Source organism: Procambarus clarkii, chromosome 59, assembly GCF_040958095.1.
Source record: "Procambarus clarkii isolate CNS0578487 chromosome 59, FALCON_Pclarkii_2.0, whole genome shotgun sequence".
Classification (NCBI taxonomy): domain Eukaryota; kingdom Metazoa; phylum Arthropoda; class Malacostraca; order Decapoda; family Cambaridae; genus Procambarus; species Procambarus clarkii.
The window spans coordinates 25,321,227-25,340,124 of NC_091208.1; the positions used below are offsets into that span (position 1 = coordinate 25,321,227).

Sequence of the window (18,898 nt, forward strand, 5' to 3'; positions counted from 1 at the left end):
CTTGTGTTGCGTCCCATGAGGAGCCCTGAGCCCCAGGCAAGAGCATTCACGTGAGGAAGCCCTTACATAGAGGATGTATTCTGTTCTGTCTATCGGCCAATAGACTGAACACCGTCCATTCCTCACCGTCAAGTTAAACTCAGCGTCTTTTCGATATACCAATGTTCGCCTGGAATCGCGACTGTGAATATATTGTTTAGAAGCCTAGTGACAAATCACCAGAGCGAAACAGACTGGTATCAGGTAACCCCTGGTGACAAAGATTGTTGTGAGTGACCTAGAGTGAACTAAGGCAGTGCTGCCGCCTAAGTAACCTGTGTGTGACTTTACCACAAGTGTACCGCATGGTATCATATAGTCAGCCGCCACCAGCCGCCACTCTATCCCGAGAGTGTAGCCTCGAGCCGCCCTCACTGTACCACGTGACGTCACCACCTTTACTCACTGCCAGTGCCATCAAAAGTGTGTGCGTGTGTCTATGGACATACAGCGCGCCCTCCTGCAAGTACCCCCATGTTAAGTACAGTTTGTGGGAAAGCCTGTCGTCAATGGTCTCACGTCGTGACAAGCAGAACCAGCTGTCAGGCCACCAACGAGTTCTTGCATAAATGTGCTTGAGTGAGTGATTGAATAAGAGTACCTGTAAGTACAAGATCTTGTCATTGTTTTATTGTGTCTGTCTGTGTTGATCTGAGGTATCGACCACAGTTCTCACCTTCTCATACCTGTCACAGGTATAGGTGAAGACACCTGACGGTGTATGCGTGTTTATCTGTGAGGTATCACGACATTACACTCATCTGTGAATGTGAGCTTCGCATACACCACACATTTAGTATTGTGTGATACTATTATTGAGCATGTTATTGCCTGTCCCATTGACAAGTGTATTTGTGATTTATTGCATATCATCATTACCGAGTATATGATTGGAACTCTTGTGATCCCTTTGCATACCGGCAGTTAGGTTGCCGTGTTGATTGGCGGTCAACTGTGTTAAGTTAGGTGTTTTTCCACGAGTGGATCCGAGTCGATTAGCCAGACGTCAAAAGTCTCACTAATGCAACCATAGCCTTTCTGACGCCAATCTAAAGTAAATCAAGCACCCTTTGTATTAGTGGTTAAGTTAGTAAATAAACTACTGTTAAGCTTTATGCGGTGTTTCCGTTGAACCACTTCTGAATACTGCCAACTATTTACTCAAGCCTTCAGCTCCAGGTGTCTCCAACACCGAGTTGCCTAATTCACTAAACTATAAATGTGATGAGGACCTTAGGAGTCCCTTAAAGTGTTAAATCATTGAGGAGATTCCAACAAAACAACGTGGACCAGGACCAGGTGAGGCTAGTCTGAGAAGAGACCTTCAAGGACTTTAACTCGACCTTGCTCCCAGGCTCTGTACGGTTGCTCTCGTATTTTCTCTGCTAATTCCGACAGCTTCGTGAAGCTGTCGGTGAAGATTCAATTGAATGGCAAGTTTACTTGCTGCAACTTTAAGCTCTTCAAATTGTATTGCCATGCCAATTGTGCGGTGCTGAATAAACCACTTATACACTGCAGCATCCAATTGTGGATATTGACCAGCCTTTACTGTTTTTCTTGAACATGCAGCACCAGAAGTAACACACACTACTATAATTCAAAAAGTGGCACACCTAGTGTCAACACTTGCATCAGAGGAGCTCCAGCATATTTCAATAATCCTAAGTATTGTAGTACAGGCTGATGATAGAGAGTGGTGCCCCAGGAAACATAAAGGTATGGTGCTTTTGAAAAATAGGTGAGATAACAGGAATGTGCTAAGGGAAGTGAAAAAATTGGATGAGAAAAAATTACTCTAGTGTGTCCAGGGCAGACAAGAACATTCAAGATGGCCGCAGGCAAGAGGAAAAACAAAACAAAGCTTGATTTGGGGGAATTCAATGAAGAAAGCATTGATATAAGCAATCTACACAGCAAGTTGGCAAAATTAGATACTATAGTGAACTCTCATGTAGAAATAATCAGTAAATTGAAAGAAAGTAATGACCATTTGTGTAGCAAAGTTTTATGTCTTGAGGGTTTAGTGAAAGACTTGTGCAAGGACAAGAATCAATTGGAAACAAATTGCAAAGCAAGTTAAAGCAAATTTAAACATAAATGACTACAATAGGTTAGGTAAGGAAATTCAACAGGAGAAACAGCTTTTGTCAGCAGATTTTTTTTTTTTTTTTTTTTGAGATATATACAAGTTGCTACATTCTTGTACAGCCACTAGTACGCATAGCATTTTGGGCAAGTCCCTGGAATACGACCCCCACGAAGAATCGTTGTTACAACCAAGTACCCATTTTACTGTTGAGTTAAACAGAGGCTTCAGTTAAGGATTGGCGCCCAGTAAATCCTCCCCGGCCAGGATACGAACCCATGACAAAGCGCTCGCGGAACGCCAGGCGAGTGTCTTACCACTACACCACGGAGACTGGTAAATGATGGAGGAAGTTACACTGGGAATAGAACAATGCAAGAAGGATATGCAACTCACCTATGCACAAGTGGCCAAGGAGAAGGAAAAAATAGAAGAAGCAGTAAAGGAAGCCAAACACTGCAGCAACCAAGATAAAACAAACATTAGGCTGGAAGTGACAAAGGAATTGGCATCTAACCCGAAGTTGGTGCAAAACACAGTTTATCGGAGTAAGTCCTGATAATTTTTGGTTGCAAAGAAAAGGAGATAACATCTAGGTCAGAAAGTGCTGTAGAAGAAGCGAAAGTAGTAGATAAAATTGTTGGCCTCGTGGAAGGTCTTACTACCATAGAGAATGTGTGTGATTACAAGAATAGACAGGTACGTAAAAGGGAAAGATCGATCTTTGAGGATTACCCTAAACGGTGCCAAATAGATGGAAGAAGTACAGTACTAAGGAATGCTAGAAAATTGCAGTGATGAGGATGGGATAGTGTGGTCGTTAAGATAAGATCTTTCAAAAGAAGACAGAGAGAAGCTGAAACTAAACCTCGTAGAGGCAAAATGTCTAAATGAGAACAGAAACGAAGAAGAAATAACAAAATTTTTCTACAAAGTGATAGGGGTAGACAGGCCAGTAAAATGGTACAAAAAGGCAAACCAACAAATTTACTAAAGAGAGGGATAGTGAAGAATAAGGAGAGGGGGGAACATGTTCCTGAAAATAGTATACACCTATGTAGATGGAGTGAAATCGAAGATACTGGAGTTAAGTGATGTAATACAGCTGCAGATACCAGACATTGTTGCACTCATGGAGACAAAACTTGAAGATGTTATTTTAAATGAGGTCATATTCCCAAGGGCTACTCAATATGGAGACGGGACAGAAAAATTAGGAAAGGCAGTGGCGTTGCTGTGCTGGTGAAAGAACACCTAAAGGTGAACGAAATAATGATTGACAATCCACAAGAAGTTGACGTAATAGCACTAGAGATCTGCCATGAGGATGACAAACTAATGATCATAAATGCATATATTCCACCGCCAAGCAACACATGGACAAAGGTGGAGCTAGATAATAAATGAGAGGGTCTTATAACAATAATGAGAGTTTATTGCGAGAGCGGATAAAGATAGATCACGATTGTTGATAGTCGGGGACTTCAACTTGAAATCCATAGACTGAGAAGCATATGAAGCTAGAACAGAGGATTTTTGGACCTGTAGATTTGTAGACCTCATCCTGGAAACATTCTTGTATCAACATGGTAAATAAGCTATGAGGATGAGGGAAGGGGATGTTCCCTCCATGCTAGATTTGATATTTACCAGGAAGGAGGAAGAGATATTTGACATTCAGTACCTTCCTCCCTTGGGTAAAAGTGACCATGTCTTTTTGGGAATAAAGTATGCAATGTGTTATTATCTGGAAGAAAAAAGGAGGTTGAAGCAGTTAAAAAACCTGACTTCAGGAGAGGACATTATGGCGACCTTAGAATTTTTTTTAGTGAGTATAATTGGACAGACTTGTTGCTAGGCAAGGAAGTAAATGAGATGTGTCAAGTTTTGTGTAATATATGATAATGGCACAAACAAATTTCTACCAAAACAGAGATGCAGAACTAGGAAACAGGATTGGTTCAACAGAAATTGCAAGAGTGCCAGAGACCAAAAGACACAAAAATGGAATCAATATAGGAAGAGACCAAACCCCCAAACATACCAGCAATACAAAGATGCGAGAAACAACTACACGGCAGTGAGGAGAGAGGCAGAAAGGAATTTCGAAAAAGGGCTTGTAGACAAATGTAAAACAGAACCAGGTCTATTCTATAAATTCATAAACAACAAATTGCAGGTAAAGGATAATATTCAGAGATTAAAAATGGGAAATAGATTCACGGAAAATTAAAAGGAAATGCGTGAAACATTAAACAAAAAGTTCCAAAATGTTTTTGTACAAAATGAAATCTTCAGGGAACCAGACACATTAAGAATTCCAGAAAACAACATAGAGCACATAGAGGTGTTTAGAGATGAAGTGGAAAGAATGCTCAAGGAGCTAAGTAAGAACAAAGCAGTTGGTCCAGATGAAGTTTCCCCATGGGTTACGAGAGAATGTGCACAGCTCAGCACATTCCACTTCACAGCTGAGCTCAGCATTCCACTTCAACTGATTTTTCAGGCATCCCTGTCTATAGGAGTTGTAGCTGATGTGTGGAAAAAGGCTAACATAGCTCCAATCGACAAAAGTGGCAGCAGGGACGACCCCCTTAATTATAGACCTGTATCATTCACAAGTGTCATAGTCAAAATATTGGAAAAAATAATTAAAACTAAATGGGTAGAACACCCATGAGGGGCTGCCGATGCCAAAACAAACCCAATACTGTACCGACCTTCGGTAATATCGACCGCCAGACCGGTATATGAGGCTCCTGATACTGGTCTCCCAAATCGGTCGTTATTACCGGCAAATCGGTATAAAAGAGGCCGTTAAATTGAGTGGATACTGTGACAGAGTAATTAGGTTAAGTGGAGGAGTAGGTCTGTCCATTAAGGAGGAACTGGCATGCACAGAGCTCCTGAACTCGACCAATGTGGTGGTATAGGTACTTGGAATCAAGGCAGAAAATATAAATGTAATTATTATTCTAATATATAAACCACCAGATGCAACAGTTGAGGAATTCACTGAGCAGATCCACAAAATAGAGAATATCCTTGATAACCTAACAAACCCAGTACCAGATATTATCTTCCTTGGAAACTTCAATCTACCCAGTTTAAAATGGAGAATAGTAAACAATAACATTATAGCAGGAAATCAACCTGGAAATAACCAATCTCAGGTCAGAGAACTACTGTGATTCTGTGACAAATTCTCGCTCAGTCAGCAGATTACAGAACCGACTAGGAACGAGAACATGCTGGACCTGATATTCACAAACAACGAGGAGCTAATCAGAGACATTACTGTCTCAGACACTACGTACTCGGACCACAAGCCCATCGAAGTGCAAACTAACATTAATAACGGTAGTAGGCCCAAGAGAAACAACAAGCGAGAAGGATTATTCAATAAACTCAATTTTAATAATAAAAGGAAAGACTGGGAGAAAATAAAAAGGGAACTTACAAACATTCAATGGGAAAATGTTCTAAGTACTGTAATACAAATCCTACAAAAGGAATAGAAAAACTGACTTCTGTAGCATATGAAGTCTGTCTAAAACATGTTCTTTGAGGAAAGTCAGAAAGAGGTCCAACGTAGAAAGAGAACGCAGACGACACTACAAAAGAAGGAAAAAATTAACGGAAATGCTTAAGCAGACACGATATTTCCATACAAAGAAGGAATAATTTAAACAGGGAGACTGAAAAAAATTGAACAGAGACTGAAGCATTCATATCAGATTGAAGAAAGGCAACTAGAAAAGAAAGCAATTCAAGAAATAAAGAAAAACTCAAAATATTTCTTCACATATGCTAAATCAAAAGTCAAAACCACTGCCAGTATTGGACCTCTTCATACTGGTGAAGGTTCATACACTGAGGATAACGAAGCAATCAGTGAAATCCTAAAAAAGCATTATGAAGACATGTTTAGCACCCCAATAAACTGCATGAAAGTGGAAGATCCGGACAACTTTATGCGTGATATCCAAACCCCTGTAAATTTAACAAATATCAACAGGTTACCTTACCTTGAGGTGCTTCCGGGGCTTAGCATCCCCGCGGCCCGATCGTCGACCAGGCCTCCTTGAGGCCTGTCACGCTCCTCCAGGAGCGTGACAGATTTTGAAAGAGAAATTGACAATATGCCCATGCACTCAGCCCCAGATCCAGACTCATGGCATTCAATATTTATAAAGAAATGCAAAGTGCCAGTAGCATAAGGACTCAGTATAGTGTGGAGGAAGAGCTTGGACACGGTGGAGATACCAGATGCGCTTAAAGCAGCAGACATATCCCCTCTACACAAGGGAGGGGGCAAAGCATTGGCAAAGAATTATAAACCAGTCTCACTAACGTCCCACATAATAAAAGTATTTGAGAAAGTGATCAGGAGTCAGGTCACTAGTTTCATGGAAACCAATGACCACCACAATCCAGGCCAACATGGATTTAGAGCAGGAAGATCATGCCTCTCACAGCTACTTTACCATTACGACAAAATCACCGAGGCATTAAAAGAAAAACAGAATGCAGATGTGGTATACACGGATTTCGTAAAGGCATTCAATAAATGTGATCATGGAGTGATAGCACACAAAACGAGGTCCATGGGAATAACTGATAAAGTAAGACGCTGGATACTCAGTTTTCTGTCGAGCAGAACACAAAGAGTAACAGTCAACCATATAAAATTGAGTCCAAGCGCAGTTAAAAGCTCGGTACCTCAAGGTACAGTCCTTGCACCACTGCTTTTCCTTATTCTCATATCAGATATTGACTTGAATACAAGGCACAGCTTCATATCATCCTTTGCAGATGACACAAAAATCAGCATGAAAATTACCTCTGCTGAAGATATTGAAAACCTACAAGCAGATATTAGTAAAGTTTTCAACTGGACAGCAGAAAATAACATGATGTTTAACAGCGATAAATTCCAGGTACTCAGATACGGAAAAAACGAGAACCTTAAACATAATACAGGGTACAAAGCAGTCAAATTTGCCCATAGTAGGAAAGCAACATGTAAAGGATTTGGGAATAATGATGTCTGACGACCAAACGTTTAGGGAGCATAACCAAGCAAATATTGCGGCAGCCAGAAGAATGACAGGATGGATTACGAGAACTTTCAAATCCAGGGATCCCATCACAATGGTTGTACTCTTCAAATCAATTGTGCTGTCCTGTCTTGAGTACTGCTCAAAACTCACTTCCCCATTTAGAGCAGGAGAGATTGCTAAAATAGAGGGGGTACAGAGAACATAGATGGCATTCATAGACGCGACAAAGCAACTCAGAATCACAAATTATTGTGATCGTCTCAAAGCTCTCCAAATGTACTCACTAGAAAGGAGACGAGAGAGATATCAAATAATATACATGCGGAAAATACTGGAGGGCCAGGTCCCAAATCTGCACAGTAAAATAACAACACAACATACTGGAGTGAACGATATGGAAGAAAATGCAGAATAGAACCAGTGAAGAGCAGGGGTGCCATATGCACAATCAGCGAGAACTGTATAAATATCAGAGGTCCGCAGTTGTTCAACATCCTCCCAGCGAGCATAAGAAATATTGCCAGCACAACTGTGGACATCTTCAAGAGTTTTCTTCAAGGAGTGCCAGACCAACCGGGCTGTGGTGGGTATGTGGGCCTGCGGACTGCTGCAAGCAACAGCCTAGTGGACCAAACTCTCACAAGTCAATCCTGGCCTCAGGCTGGGCTTGGAGAGTACAACAACTCCCAGAACCTGCTTGATACCTGCTTGATATCATCAAGCAGGTATCAGGCAGTCCGCAAGCCTGGACGACTCTAGAACCTCATAACGAACCCAGTATTGGAAACGAAGTTCCAAACCTGAAAGAATATGGATCCATTATAGAGGCATACTCTGGGTCGCACAGGAAGTAAGACGCAATGACCACCCACACCTCAGTAGGCGAGATGCAGGAAACCGAAAACCTCCAGAAGGATGGAACAGAAGGATCTGCAGGGACACGGAGCCGAACCCAAATCCAACTTGTACACAGAGGGATTTTGGGGGAACGGGGGGGAAGGAGAACCCAACTCCTTGTAACAGTAAGCCCCGCTCGGAGGGTCGGAAAACCCAAGCGGGGTCCAAGGCCCCCAAGCCAGCTTCTCCCCAACCCTGGGAGCCTCCACGTCAAGCTTCGGGGGAGAGTCGTCCTCCAAAGCCCCGGCCTCAAGAAAACGCCAGGGCGGCCGAAATAGCAGGAAGACAATGGGCCCACTGGTCAGACCCCGGAGCTATGGGTGGAGGAACAGACTCCAATGCCTCTGTTGCCGCCCTGGAAGGGGCAACTCCCAAAACTGCCCGAGTCTCAGAAACCTCTAAACCCTGCCCTGACCCCGAAGCCCTCGGATGCTTAGGAGCAGGAAGCAAGGAAGGGGGGGGGGGAAGGGGGGCCAAATGAACCAGTAACAGTCGATGGCAGGGGAAGATTGAGGGGGGCACGGACGAAACCAAGGTCGAAGCGACCAACAGCCCCAAGTCCAGGTCCCTATACAGTAAACAAAACGGGGCAGCCTCGGGGCATCTGGGGAAACAACCGACCGAGCACGTTGCAACAACCTAAACCTATCCTGCAACGTGCGAGCCGCCTGCACCTGAACAATGTCATCATCAGATTGGGTGAATTGAGCCACAAGCTACAAAGCTTGCAGGACTCAGGGTCGAATGTGTCACTGACCCAACAGGCAGCATGACAGAGGCAAAAACAATTAGCGTCGCTCTGAGACAAGGGGACAGAGCAACCCTCAAACTCGCACACTGCGAGAGGGGACTCAGAGGTCGCATTCATCGGACCCGAGTGCCCCCGTGGGGTTTCTCAAGGCCCCTAGACTGGGTCTGCTAAGGGTAATCCCAGGCAGGGTACTGCTAACCTGCACTGCTAAAGCTGAACCCCCAGGACGTGTCCACTCATGAGGGCGAAGCAGGGGGTACCACCAAACAAAGCAAACCCTCAGATAATGGGGAGTAAACACCAAGGCAGACCTCCCCCCACTCACCAGGCAAAAAACAAAAATAAAAGAAAAACCTCGCAAGAGGACAGCGTACCCAGAGGGAACAGAGCCAGCCGCTGTTATAGGTGAAAACTAGTTGTGCAGTCCCGCGTGCCCCTACCAGTGCAAAAACTACCACTTACCCCAAAGTAAAGGGCGAAAATCCCCTAAAACACTCATGGCGATGGATTGCCAAGCAGCAAAAGACCAACAGAGGTAGACCCAAGTTGACTTGTGGAAGAGAACCCCATGCCCCTAGGGCAGTACTTACAGGGCAGTTAGGACAGGGAACTCTAAGCACATGCAGCCCGAGTACCCAAGAATAATACTCCCAGCTCGCACGCCACTGTACAAGCACTACTGAACCAAGACACAGCACAACACAAGTCTGGAGCTGGAGCCACACGATCATGATGCCTCACTCCAGCCGAAAAACTGGGGTTTGGATTGCCAGGGCAGGGGTCTGGGGCTCCCCCATCCCTCTCCCTGGGAGGGGAGAGCTGTGCAGATATGTGGCGAGGCTCGTGTGATGTCATGCTCGTTTGCCCGTTTTCATTGAGGAAGTTCTGTCCACTCGTCTGTCTATTTTCGTTGTTTTCAACCAGAATAGAGGTTTGTTTTGGGGTGCTTACCTTTCTGAGTGCCTGTCTCGGTCGATGGCAGATATAGAATGCTTCAAATCACATGTGCATTTCTATAGGCCATTGCTCCTCGTGCCTCTCTGAGGGGGCCAGGTTCTGGCTCGTGATCCCCGGTAGGCCTAGAACACCACCCACATCTACTGATGCCAAAGTTAGGGATAGTCATATCAGCCTGGATAGCTCCCGTGTACCGGGAGTTCAGTGGGATAGGACAGGGTTCAGTTCTTGCACCAGTGATGTTTATTGTCTACATAAATGATCTACCAGTTGATATACAGAATTATATGAACATGTTTGCTGATGATGCTAAGATAATAGGAAGGATAAGAAACTTAGATGATTGTCATGCCCTTCAAGATGACCTGGACAAAATAAGTATATGGAGCACCACTTAGCAAATGGAATTTAATGTTAATAAATGCCATGTTATGGAATGTAGAATAGGAGAACATAGACCCCACACAACCTATATATTATGTGAGAAATCTTTAAAGAATTCTGATAAAGAAAGAGATCTAGGGGTGGTTCTAGATAGAAAACTATCACCTGAGGACCACATAAAGAATATTGTGCGAGGAGCCTATGCCACGCTTTCTAACTTCAGAATTGCTTTTAAATACATGGATGGCGATATACTAAAGAAATTGTTCACGACTTTTGTTAGGCCAAAGCTAGAGTATGCAGCGGTTGTGTGGTGCCCATATCTTAAGAAGCACATCAACAAACTGGAAAAGGTGCAAAGACATGCTACTAAGTGGCTCCCAGAACTGAAGGGCAAGAGCTACGAGGAGAGGTTAGAGGCATTAAATATGCCAAAACTAGAAGACAGAAGAAAAAGAGGTGATATGATCACTACATACAAAATAGTAACAGGAATTGATAAAATCGATAAGGAAGATTTCCCGAGACCTGGAACTTTAAGAACAAGAGGTCATAGATTTAAACTAGCTAAACACAGATACCAAAGAAATATAAGAAAATTCACTTTCGCAAACAGAGTGGTAGATGGTTGGAACAAGTTAGGCGAGGTGGTGGTGGAGGCCAAGACAGTCAGTAGTTTCAAAGCATTATATGACAAAGAGTGCTGGGAAGACGGGACACCACGAGAGTAGCTCTCATCCTGTAACTACACTTAGGTAATTACACTTAGGTTATTACACACACACACAACCACATAGCTCTTTCATACTGTATGTACATACATACATAAAGTCTAAAATATTCCAAGTGATACAACTATAAAGCATAGAACAGAACTTTCCTTATCAGAAATGTTGTTGTTTTCCTGAAGACTTTTTTTGATGCGTTCAAACTCTGCTATTAAATCCTTTTTGCCTGTTTTTTCCAATGCAGTTTCTGCAGCCAGTACCTGGAAACAAAAATAAAGCAATGATAAATTAGGAAAATAAAAAGACAAAAAAGTTGAAAGTAGACATTTCTATCTAGATTCTAATCAGCACTTTGGTGCTCGGTTCAGCCAATGAGATACTGTACTAAACATGTGAATCTCATTAAACACATTTTCTATATAATAAAATTTCTATTTGTACAGCATACATCCAATTCTTACAATACAATTCATTCTTGTTACATCACAGTTGTATCCAGAAAAACTTAAGAAAACAGAGTACAGTACAAGAATTATCATCAGTTGTCACTTGCCTATGCACAAGAACCTAACTGCTTAACCTTTTCACTGCAGCATCCTCTGGAATGTTTTGTTCCGAGTGAGGATAGAAATGTAATGACAAAAGAAATATTTTTATTTTGCATCTCTTATTATAATGTCTAGTAAATAAACTGTTTATACCAATTATCAGTTTTTTGTATTTACTTCTAGTTGAGCCCCAGTGATTCCCTAAAGCTATTTCTCCGAGATCATTCTCAACTATTAGGTGTTATATTTCTTCATTTCCTATACTGTACTCATATTTGGATTTGTCTGCATTTATAACTAAGCCTAGTTTGAAACAGGCTGTACCAAGTACGTTAACCCTTAACATGCTAGGGGTATAATATCCTTTCTTCCCCACAGGCGCATGTAATTTTGAAAAAAAAAAAATATATTTTTTTTCTTCCTAACCTGTTAATTTGTGTTCACTGATCACGGGAAAAATAATACAAAAATCGTAAGTGGCATATATTGCCCGCTATAGGGCGGGGAAGTCTGGCAAATTATAGGCGCTGACTCAGCATGCGTCCCAGGCGGTCTGTTGCTCGCCAGCTGTCAGGCCGGAGTTGCCACAAAGAGATAATTACCTAATTATTTCAATGTCTCTGATTGATTTTTCATAGTTGTTTTGCTGTAATATTATTCAATAGTGTGTAGTTTGATATATTTATATAATAAAATGAGTGAATCATTGCTGTACTCAAAAATATGGTGTGCATATTGTTGATTCAATTATGTTCATCAAACAGTGAACAAATACTTTGTCGGTTATTACACTAAATAAACAGGTTATATATAAGTATCTGCATGTTTTGTTCACCATAACAAACCACTAAGTTGCTATTATGAGTCAAAAAGTAACGAGGAGTGACCGCCATGTACCAGCCAGCCAATCACGCCCTCCCTCAAGTCACCTGACTCACCCACAGTCTCCTCCCACAATACTGTTTTTGCTTTTATTCACTATATACAGACGCTATATATAAGTATCTACATTCGTGTTCACCATATCGAACCACTAAGTTGGTATGCTGAGTGGCAGTGGCAGTGGCAGGCAGTGGCAGCCCGACACTGGCTGCCACTCCCTCCCTCCCTCACCTCACCTGACTTGCCACCATTCTCCACCCACCATACTGTTTTTGCTTTTATATACAGACGTTATATGTAAGTATTTACATGTTTTGTTCACCATAACTGTACATCTAAGCTTGTATGGTGAGTAAAGGCACAAAGACGTACGACCTCACACAGTCAGCTGATGGCTGCCGCCCTCAAGGCCAGACGCACTAATATTTCTCCTCCAACAATACTGTGTGGTGTTATTACGCTATATACACACATTATATATAAATATCTACCTGTTTTATTCACCATACTTGTACAATTAAACTGGCATGGTGCCCAAAGACCATCGTGGTAACCAGTAAACAACACTGTCGTCTGCACGGTGGTGTCGTGCAGACGACGCCACCGCCCTCACCAAAATGGTGGCTCCAAACCTTCTCTTGCTGTTTATACCCTCTATACACACGTTATATATAAGTATCTACATTTGTGTTCACCATAGCGAACCACTAAGCTGGTATGGTGAGTGCAGTCAATAAAAGGTGGCCACACACAGTCAGAAGACATCGCCACCACCCTCCCTCCCACAGCATTACTCCTCCCTCCATGGCACACAGCGCTAAATATCACCACAATCCTGCTATTATCAGAACCCTGGTCAGTTTTATCAGTCAGGGGTCTTCTGTAATATCATCACTACATAATAGCATGAACAAGTATATTGTGGCATTTTTAGGCGATGCTGTGGTCACAAGCTGAACAGCAGTGCTGTTCGCTGCGTGCGTCAGGCTTGGTAGCTCACTCAATACTGAGGCTCCTAACACCCGGGAATTTGGCCCACGATTTTTAAAAAAAATGGCGTCTGTTTACAAGAGCCCTGATGAAGGTAATTACCTAAGTGTAGTTACAGGATGAGAGCTACGCTCGTGGTGTCCCGTCTTCCCAGCACTCTTTGTCATATAACGCTTTGAAACTACTGACGGTCTTGGCCTCCACCACCTTCTCACTTAACTTGTTCCAACCGTCTACCACTCTGTTTGCGAAGGTGAATTTTCTTATATTTCTTCGGCATCTGTGTTTAGCTAGTTTAAATCTATGACCTCTTGTTCTTGAAATTCCAGGTCTCAGGAAGTCTTCCCTGTCGATTTTATCAATTCCTGTAACTATTTTGTATGTAGTGATCATATCACCTCTTTTTCTTCTGTCTTCTAGTTTTGGCATATTTAATGCTTCTAACCTCTCCTCGTAGCTCTTGCCCTTCAGTTCTGGGAGCCACTTAGTAGCATGTCTTTGCACCTTTTCCAGTTTGTTGATGTGCTTCTTAAGATATGGGCACCACACAACAGCTGCATATTCTAGCTTTGGCCTAACAAAAGTCATGAACAATTTCTTTAGTATATCGCCATCCATGTATTTAAATGCAATTCTGAAGTTAGAAAGCATAGCATAGGCTCCTTGCACAATATTCTTTATGTGGTCCTCAGGTGATAGTTTTCTATCTAGAACCACTCCTAGATCTCTTTCTTTATCAGAATTCTTTAAAGATTTCTCACATAATATATAGGTTGTGTGGGGTCTATGTTCTCCTATTCCACACATTCCATAACATGACATTTATTAACATTAAATTCCATTTGCCAAGTGGTGCTCCATATACTTATTTTGTCCAGGTCTTCTTGAAGGGCATGACAGTCATCTAAATTTCTTATCCTTCCTATTATCTTAGCATCATCAGCAAACATGTTCATATAATTCTGTATACCAACTGGTAGATCATTTATGTACACAATAAACATCACTGGTGCAAGAACTGAACCCTGTGGTACTCCACTTGTGACATTTCTCCATTCTGATACATTGCCTCTGATTACTGCCCTCATTTTTCTATCAGTCAGAAAATTTTTCATCCATGATAGAAGCTTACCTGTCACCCCTCCAATATTTTCCAGTTTCCAGAACAACCTCTTATGTGGAACTCTGTCGAAAGCCTTTTTTAGGTCCAGATAGATGCAGTCAACCCAACCATCTCTTTCCTGTAATATCTCTGTGGCTCGATCATAGAAACTGAGTAAATTCGATACACAGGATCTTCCAGATCGAAAACCATACTGTCTGTCTGATATTATATCATTTCTCTCTAGGTGTTCTACCCATTTAGTTTTGATTAGTTTTTCCAATACTTTCACTATTACACTTGTCAATGATACAGGTCTATAATTGAGGGGGTCTTCCCTGCTGCCACTTTTGTAGATTGGAACCATGTTAGCCTGTTTCCACCCGTCTGCTACGATTCCTGTACACAGGGATGCCTGAAAGATCAGGTGAAGTGGAATGCTGAGCTCAGATGCACATTCTCTCAGAACCCATGGTGAAACGCCATCTGGGCCAGCTGCTTTGTTCTTACCGAGCTCCTTGAGCATTTTTTCCACTTCGTCTCTAGACACCTCTATGTGTTCTATGTTGTTCTCTGGAATTCTTATTGTATCTGGTTCCCTAAAGATTTCATTTTGTACAAACACACTTTGGAACTTTTCGTTTAGTGTTTCACACATTTCCTTTTCATCTTCCGTGAATCTATTTCCCATTTTCAACCTCTGAATATTATCCTTTACCTGCAATTTGTTGTTTATGAATTTATAGAATAGACCTGGTTCTGTTTTACATTTGTCCGCAATCCCTTTTTCAAAATTTCTTTCTGCCTCTCTCCTCACTGCCGTGTAGTTGTTTCTCGTATCTTTGTATCGCTGGTATGTTTGGGGGTTCGGCCTCTTCCTGTATTGATTCCATTTTTGTGTCTTTCGGTCTCTAGCCCTCTCGCAATTTCTATTGAACCAATCCTGTTTCCTAGTTCTGCATCTCTGTTTTGGTATAAATTTTTTTGTGCCTTTATCATATATTTCACAAAACTTGCCATACATCTCATTCACTTCCTTGCCTAGCATCAAGTCTGTCCAATTATACTCACTAAAAAAATTTCTAAGGTCACCATAATGTCCTCTCCTGAAGTCTGGTTTTTCAACTGCTTCAACCTCCTTATTTTCTTCCAGCTTATAACGCATTGCATACTTTATTCCCAAAAAGACATGGTCACTTTTACCCAAGGGAGGAAGGTACTGAATGTCAAATATCTCTTCCTCCTTCCTGGTAAATATCAAATCTAGCATGGAGGGAACGTCCCCTTCCCTCATCCTCGTAGCTTGTTTAACATGTTGATACAAGAATGTTTCCAGGATGAGGTCTACAAATTTACAGGTCCAAAAATCTTCTGTTTTAGCTTCATATGCTTCCCAGTCTATGGATTTCAAGTTGAAGTCACCGACTATCAACAGTCGTGATCTATCGTTATCCGCTCTCGCTATAATCTCTCTCATTATTGTTATAAGACCTTCACGTTTACTATCTAGCTCCTCCTTTGACCATGTTCTGCTTGGCGGTGGACTATATGCATTTATCATCATTAGTTTATCATCCTCATAGCAGATCTCTAGTGCTATTATGTCAACTTCTTGTGGATTGGCAGTCATTATTTCCTTCACCTTTAGGTGTTCTTTTACCAGCACAGCAACGCCACCGCCTTTCCTAATTTTTCTGTCCCGTCTCCAAATTGAGTAGCCCCTTGGGAATATGACCTCATTTAAAATTACATCTTCAAGTTTTGTCTCCGTGAGTGCAACAATGTCTGGTGTCTGCAGCTGTATTACATCACTTAACTCCAGTATCTTCGATCTCACTCCATCTATGTTGGTGTATGCAATCTTCAGGAACTTGTTCCCCCTCTCCTTATTCTTCACTCCCCCTCTCTCTATTGATTTTGTTGGTTTGCCTTTATGTACCACTTTACTGGTTTGCCTACCCCTATCACTTTGTAGAAAAAAGAATTTATTTCTTCTTCATTGCTGCTCTCATTTAAATGTTTTGCCTCGGCGAGGTTCAGTTTCAGCTTCTCTCTATCTTCTTTTGAAAGATCTCGTCTTAACGACCACCCTTTCCCATCCTCATCCCTTTGCAATTTTCTAGCATTCCTTAGTACTTCTTCCATCTGTTTGGCACCGTTTAGGGTGATCCTCAAAGGTCGATCTTTCCCTTTTACGTACCTGCCTATTCTCCTGTAGTCGCACACATTCTCTCTGTTTGTAAGACCTTCCACGAGGCCAACAATTTTATCTACTACTTTAGCTTCTTCTACAGCTCTTTCTGACCTAGATGTTATCGCCTTTTCTTTGCAGCCAAAAATGATCAGGGACTTACTCCGATCAACTGTGTTTTGCACCAACTTCGGGTTAGATGCCAATTCTTTCCTCACTTCTAGCCTAATGTTTGTTTTATCTTGGTTGCTGCAGTGTTTGACTTCCTTTACTGCTTCTTCTATTTTTTCCTTCTCCTTGGCCACTTGTGCATAAGTGAGTTGCATATCTTTCTTGCACTGTTCTATTCCCTGTGTAACTTCCTCCATCTGTGCTGACAAAAGCTGTTTCTCCTGTTGAATTTCCTTGCCTAACCTATTGTAGTCATTTATGTTTAAATTTACTTTAACTTCTTCCAAAGCTATTTTTAAGAGTTTATTTTCTTCTTCCATGGCTTTGCAATTTGTTTCCAATTGATTCTTATCCTTGCGCAAATCTTTCACTAAACCCTCAAGACATAAAACTTTGCTATTCAAATGGTCATTACTTTCTTTCAATTTACTAATTATTTCTACATGAGAGTTCACTATAGTATCTAAATTTACCAACTTGTTATGTAGACTACTAATATCAATGCTTTCTTCATTGAATCCCTCAAAATCAAGCTCTGTTTTGTTTTTCCCCTTGCCAGTGGCCATCTTGAATGTTCTTCTCTGCATTGTAAACACTAGGGCAACTTTTTCTCATCCGATTTTTCACTTCCCTTAGCACTTTCCTGTTATCTCCTGTTCCTGTTATGTTCCTGTTATAGGTGTGGTGAACCCCGTGTATCCGCGGGCCGTTTAAATCTTGCGTAGTACTCCAACATGTCATATGACGTGTTGCGCAGTTTAAGGGTTAACCTGTTAATTTGTATTCCCTGATCACATAAAAAAATATCGTAAGTGGCATATTTTGGCCGCAATAGGTCGGGGAAGTTGCAAAAAAAAAACCAGCGTTGAATGTAATGAAACGCCATTTTTCTGGGCGAGATTTGGAGGCTCCACGGAACTTATCCAGGCTGATATGCTAATGTCAGACTTTGGCATCAGTCATGTGTATGGAGTTCTGTGGGCCTACCAAGGACCACAAGCCAGAACCTGGCCCCCTCAGAGAGGCATGGGAAGCAATGGCCTATAGAAACCTCAGTGTGGTTGGAAGCATTCTATGTCTGCCATCGACCGGGTCAGGCACCCAGAAAGGTAAGCGTCCCAAAACAAACCCCTATTCTGCTGAAAATTGCTACCAAAAGCCGAACAAGTGGATAGAACTCCCCAAAAAGAAACAAGCAAATGAGAATGACGTCACACGTCGCCACTCCGCTCTCTGAGCAGCTCCCCGGGCTGGCTATCCACCCTTCAGTTCTGAGGCTGGATGTCAAAAGACACGAAAAAAAAATGCCGACTGGAGGGAGGAAGGGATGCCGGGGAGCCTCCAGGTCTCACCCAGAAAATGGCGTTTAATTACATTCAACGCTGGTTTTCTGGGGGAAGCCCCGTCAGCCCCCTGGAGCTACCTACCCATAGATGAAAACAAGAGTAACCTAAACTGGGAGGTGGAGAAAAAAAGGGAGACGGCCACAAGCAAACAAACCTATCATGAGAACCAAAAGAGCCAAAACCCAGGCGCCGGAGGAGGGCATGAAGCACACCAACCCAACCCTCAGAGGCCAACTCCAACAAGAGCCCCGGAAAACAACCCGGAACCGAAAGGGCCCCCACAAACCCGAGAAGAGAAAAGAGCACGCAATCCAAGAACCAGGACGGCTCAAGCGGCGCAAGAGCAGGCCGGAGGGAAACCATGCCAGAGACAGCTTGCGAAGCGGTGCCGAGGCAACTTCCAAAACCGAAGCAACCCGGAGCGGCTCCGCCAGCGCCGCACGAGACAAGGCAGCAGCATGTGGCAAGATGACGGCCCCAAACCTCCATAAGAGAAGGACAAGACCATGCCAAGAAAACATAGCAAACTGACGAAGGGACAGACAGAAAAAGGAAGGACTGCCAAGGAAAACTCTACACCGCCACCAAGACGAAGCACGCAGGTGGGACACCATCAAAGAAGGTGCAGAGGCAGAATCGAACCAGTCCCGCCATGGACCAATCGAGTATTGGAAGAAGTGGAGCCACGGGGAAACCTCGGGTGCGACCACAGAGCAAGCAGAGCCAGAACCCAAGCTGGCAAGGAATGAGAAGGAACGTC

At 42.7% G+C, this 18,898-nt stretch overlaps 1 protein-coding gene across 3 annotated transcripts in view; it reads right to left on the bottom strand.

Annotated features, from left to right (window-relative positions):
* Positions 1–18,898, bottom strand: part of LOC123768263 (pentatricopeptide repeat-containing protein 2, mitochondrial) — a 146,949-nt gene that overhangs the window by 7,396 nt on the left and 120,655 nt on the right. For all 3 annotated transcript variants that reach the window (XM_069307051.1, XM_069307053.1, XM_069307052.1), the window contains one exon: positions 11,061–11,168. In XM_069307051.1, the coding sequence (XP_069163152.1) occupies positions 11,061–11,168 (108 nt within the window). The remainder of the gene's footprint in view (positions 1–11,060; positions 11,169–18,898) is intronic.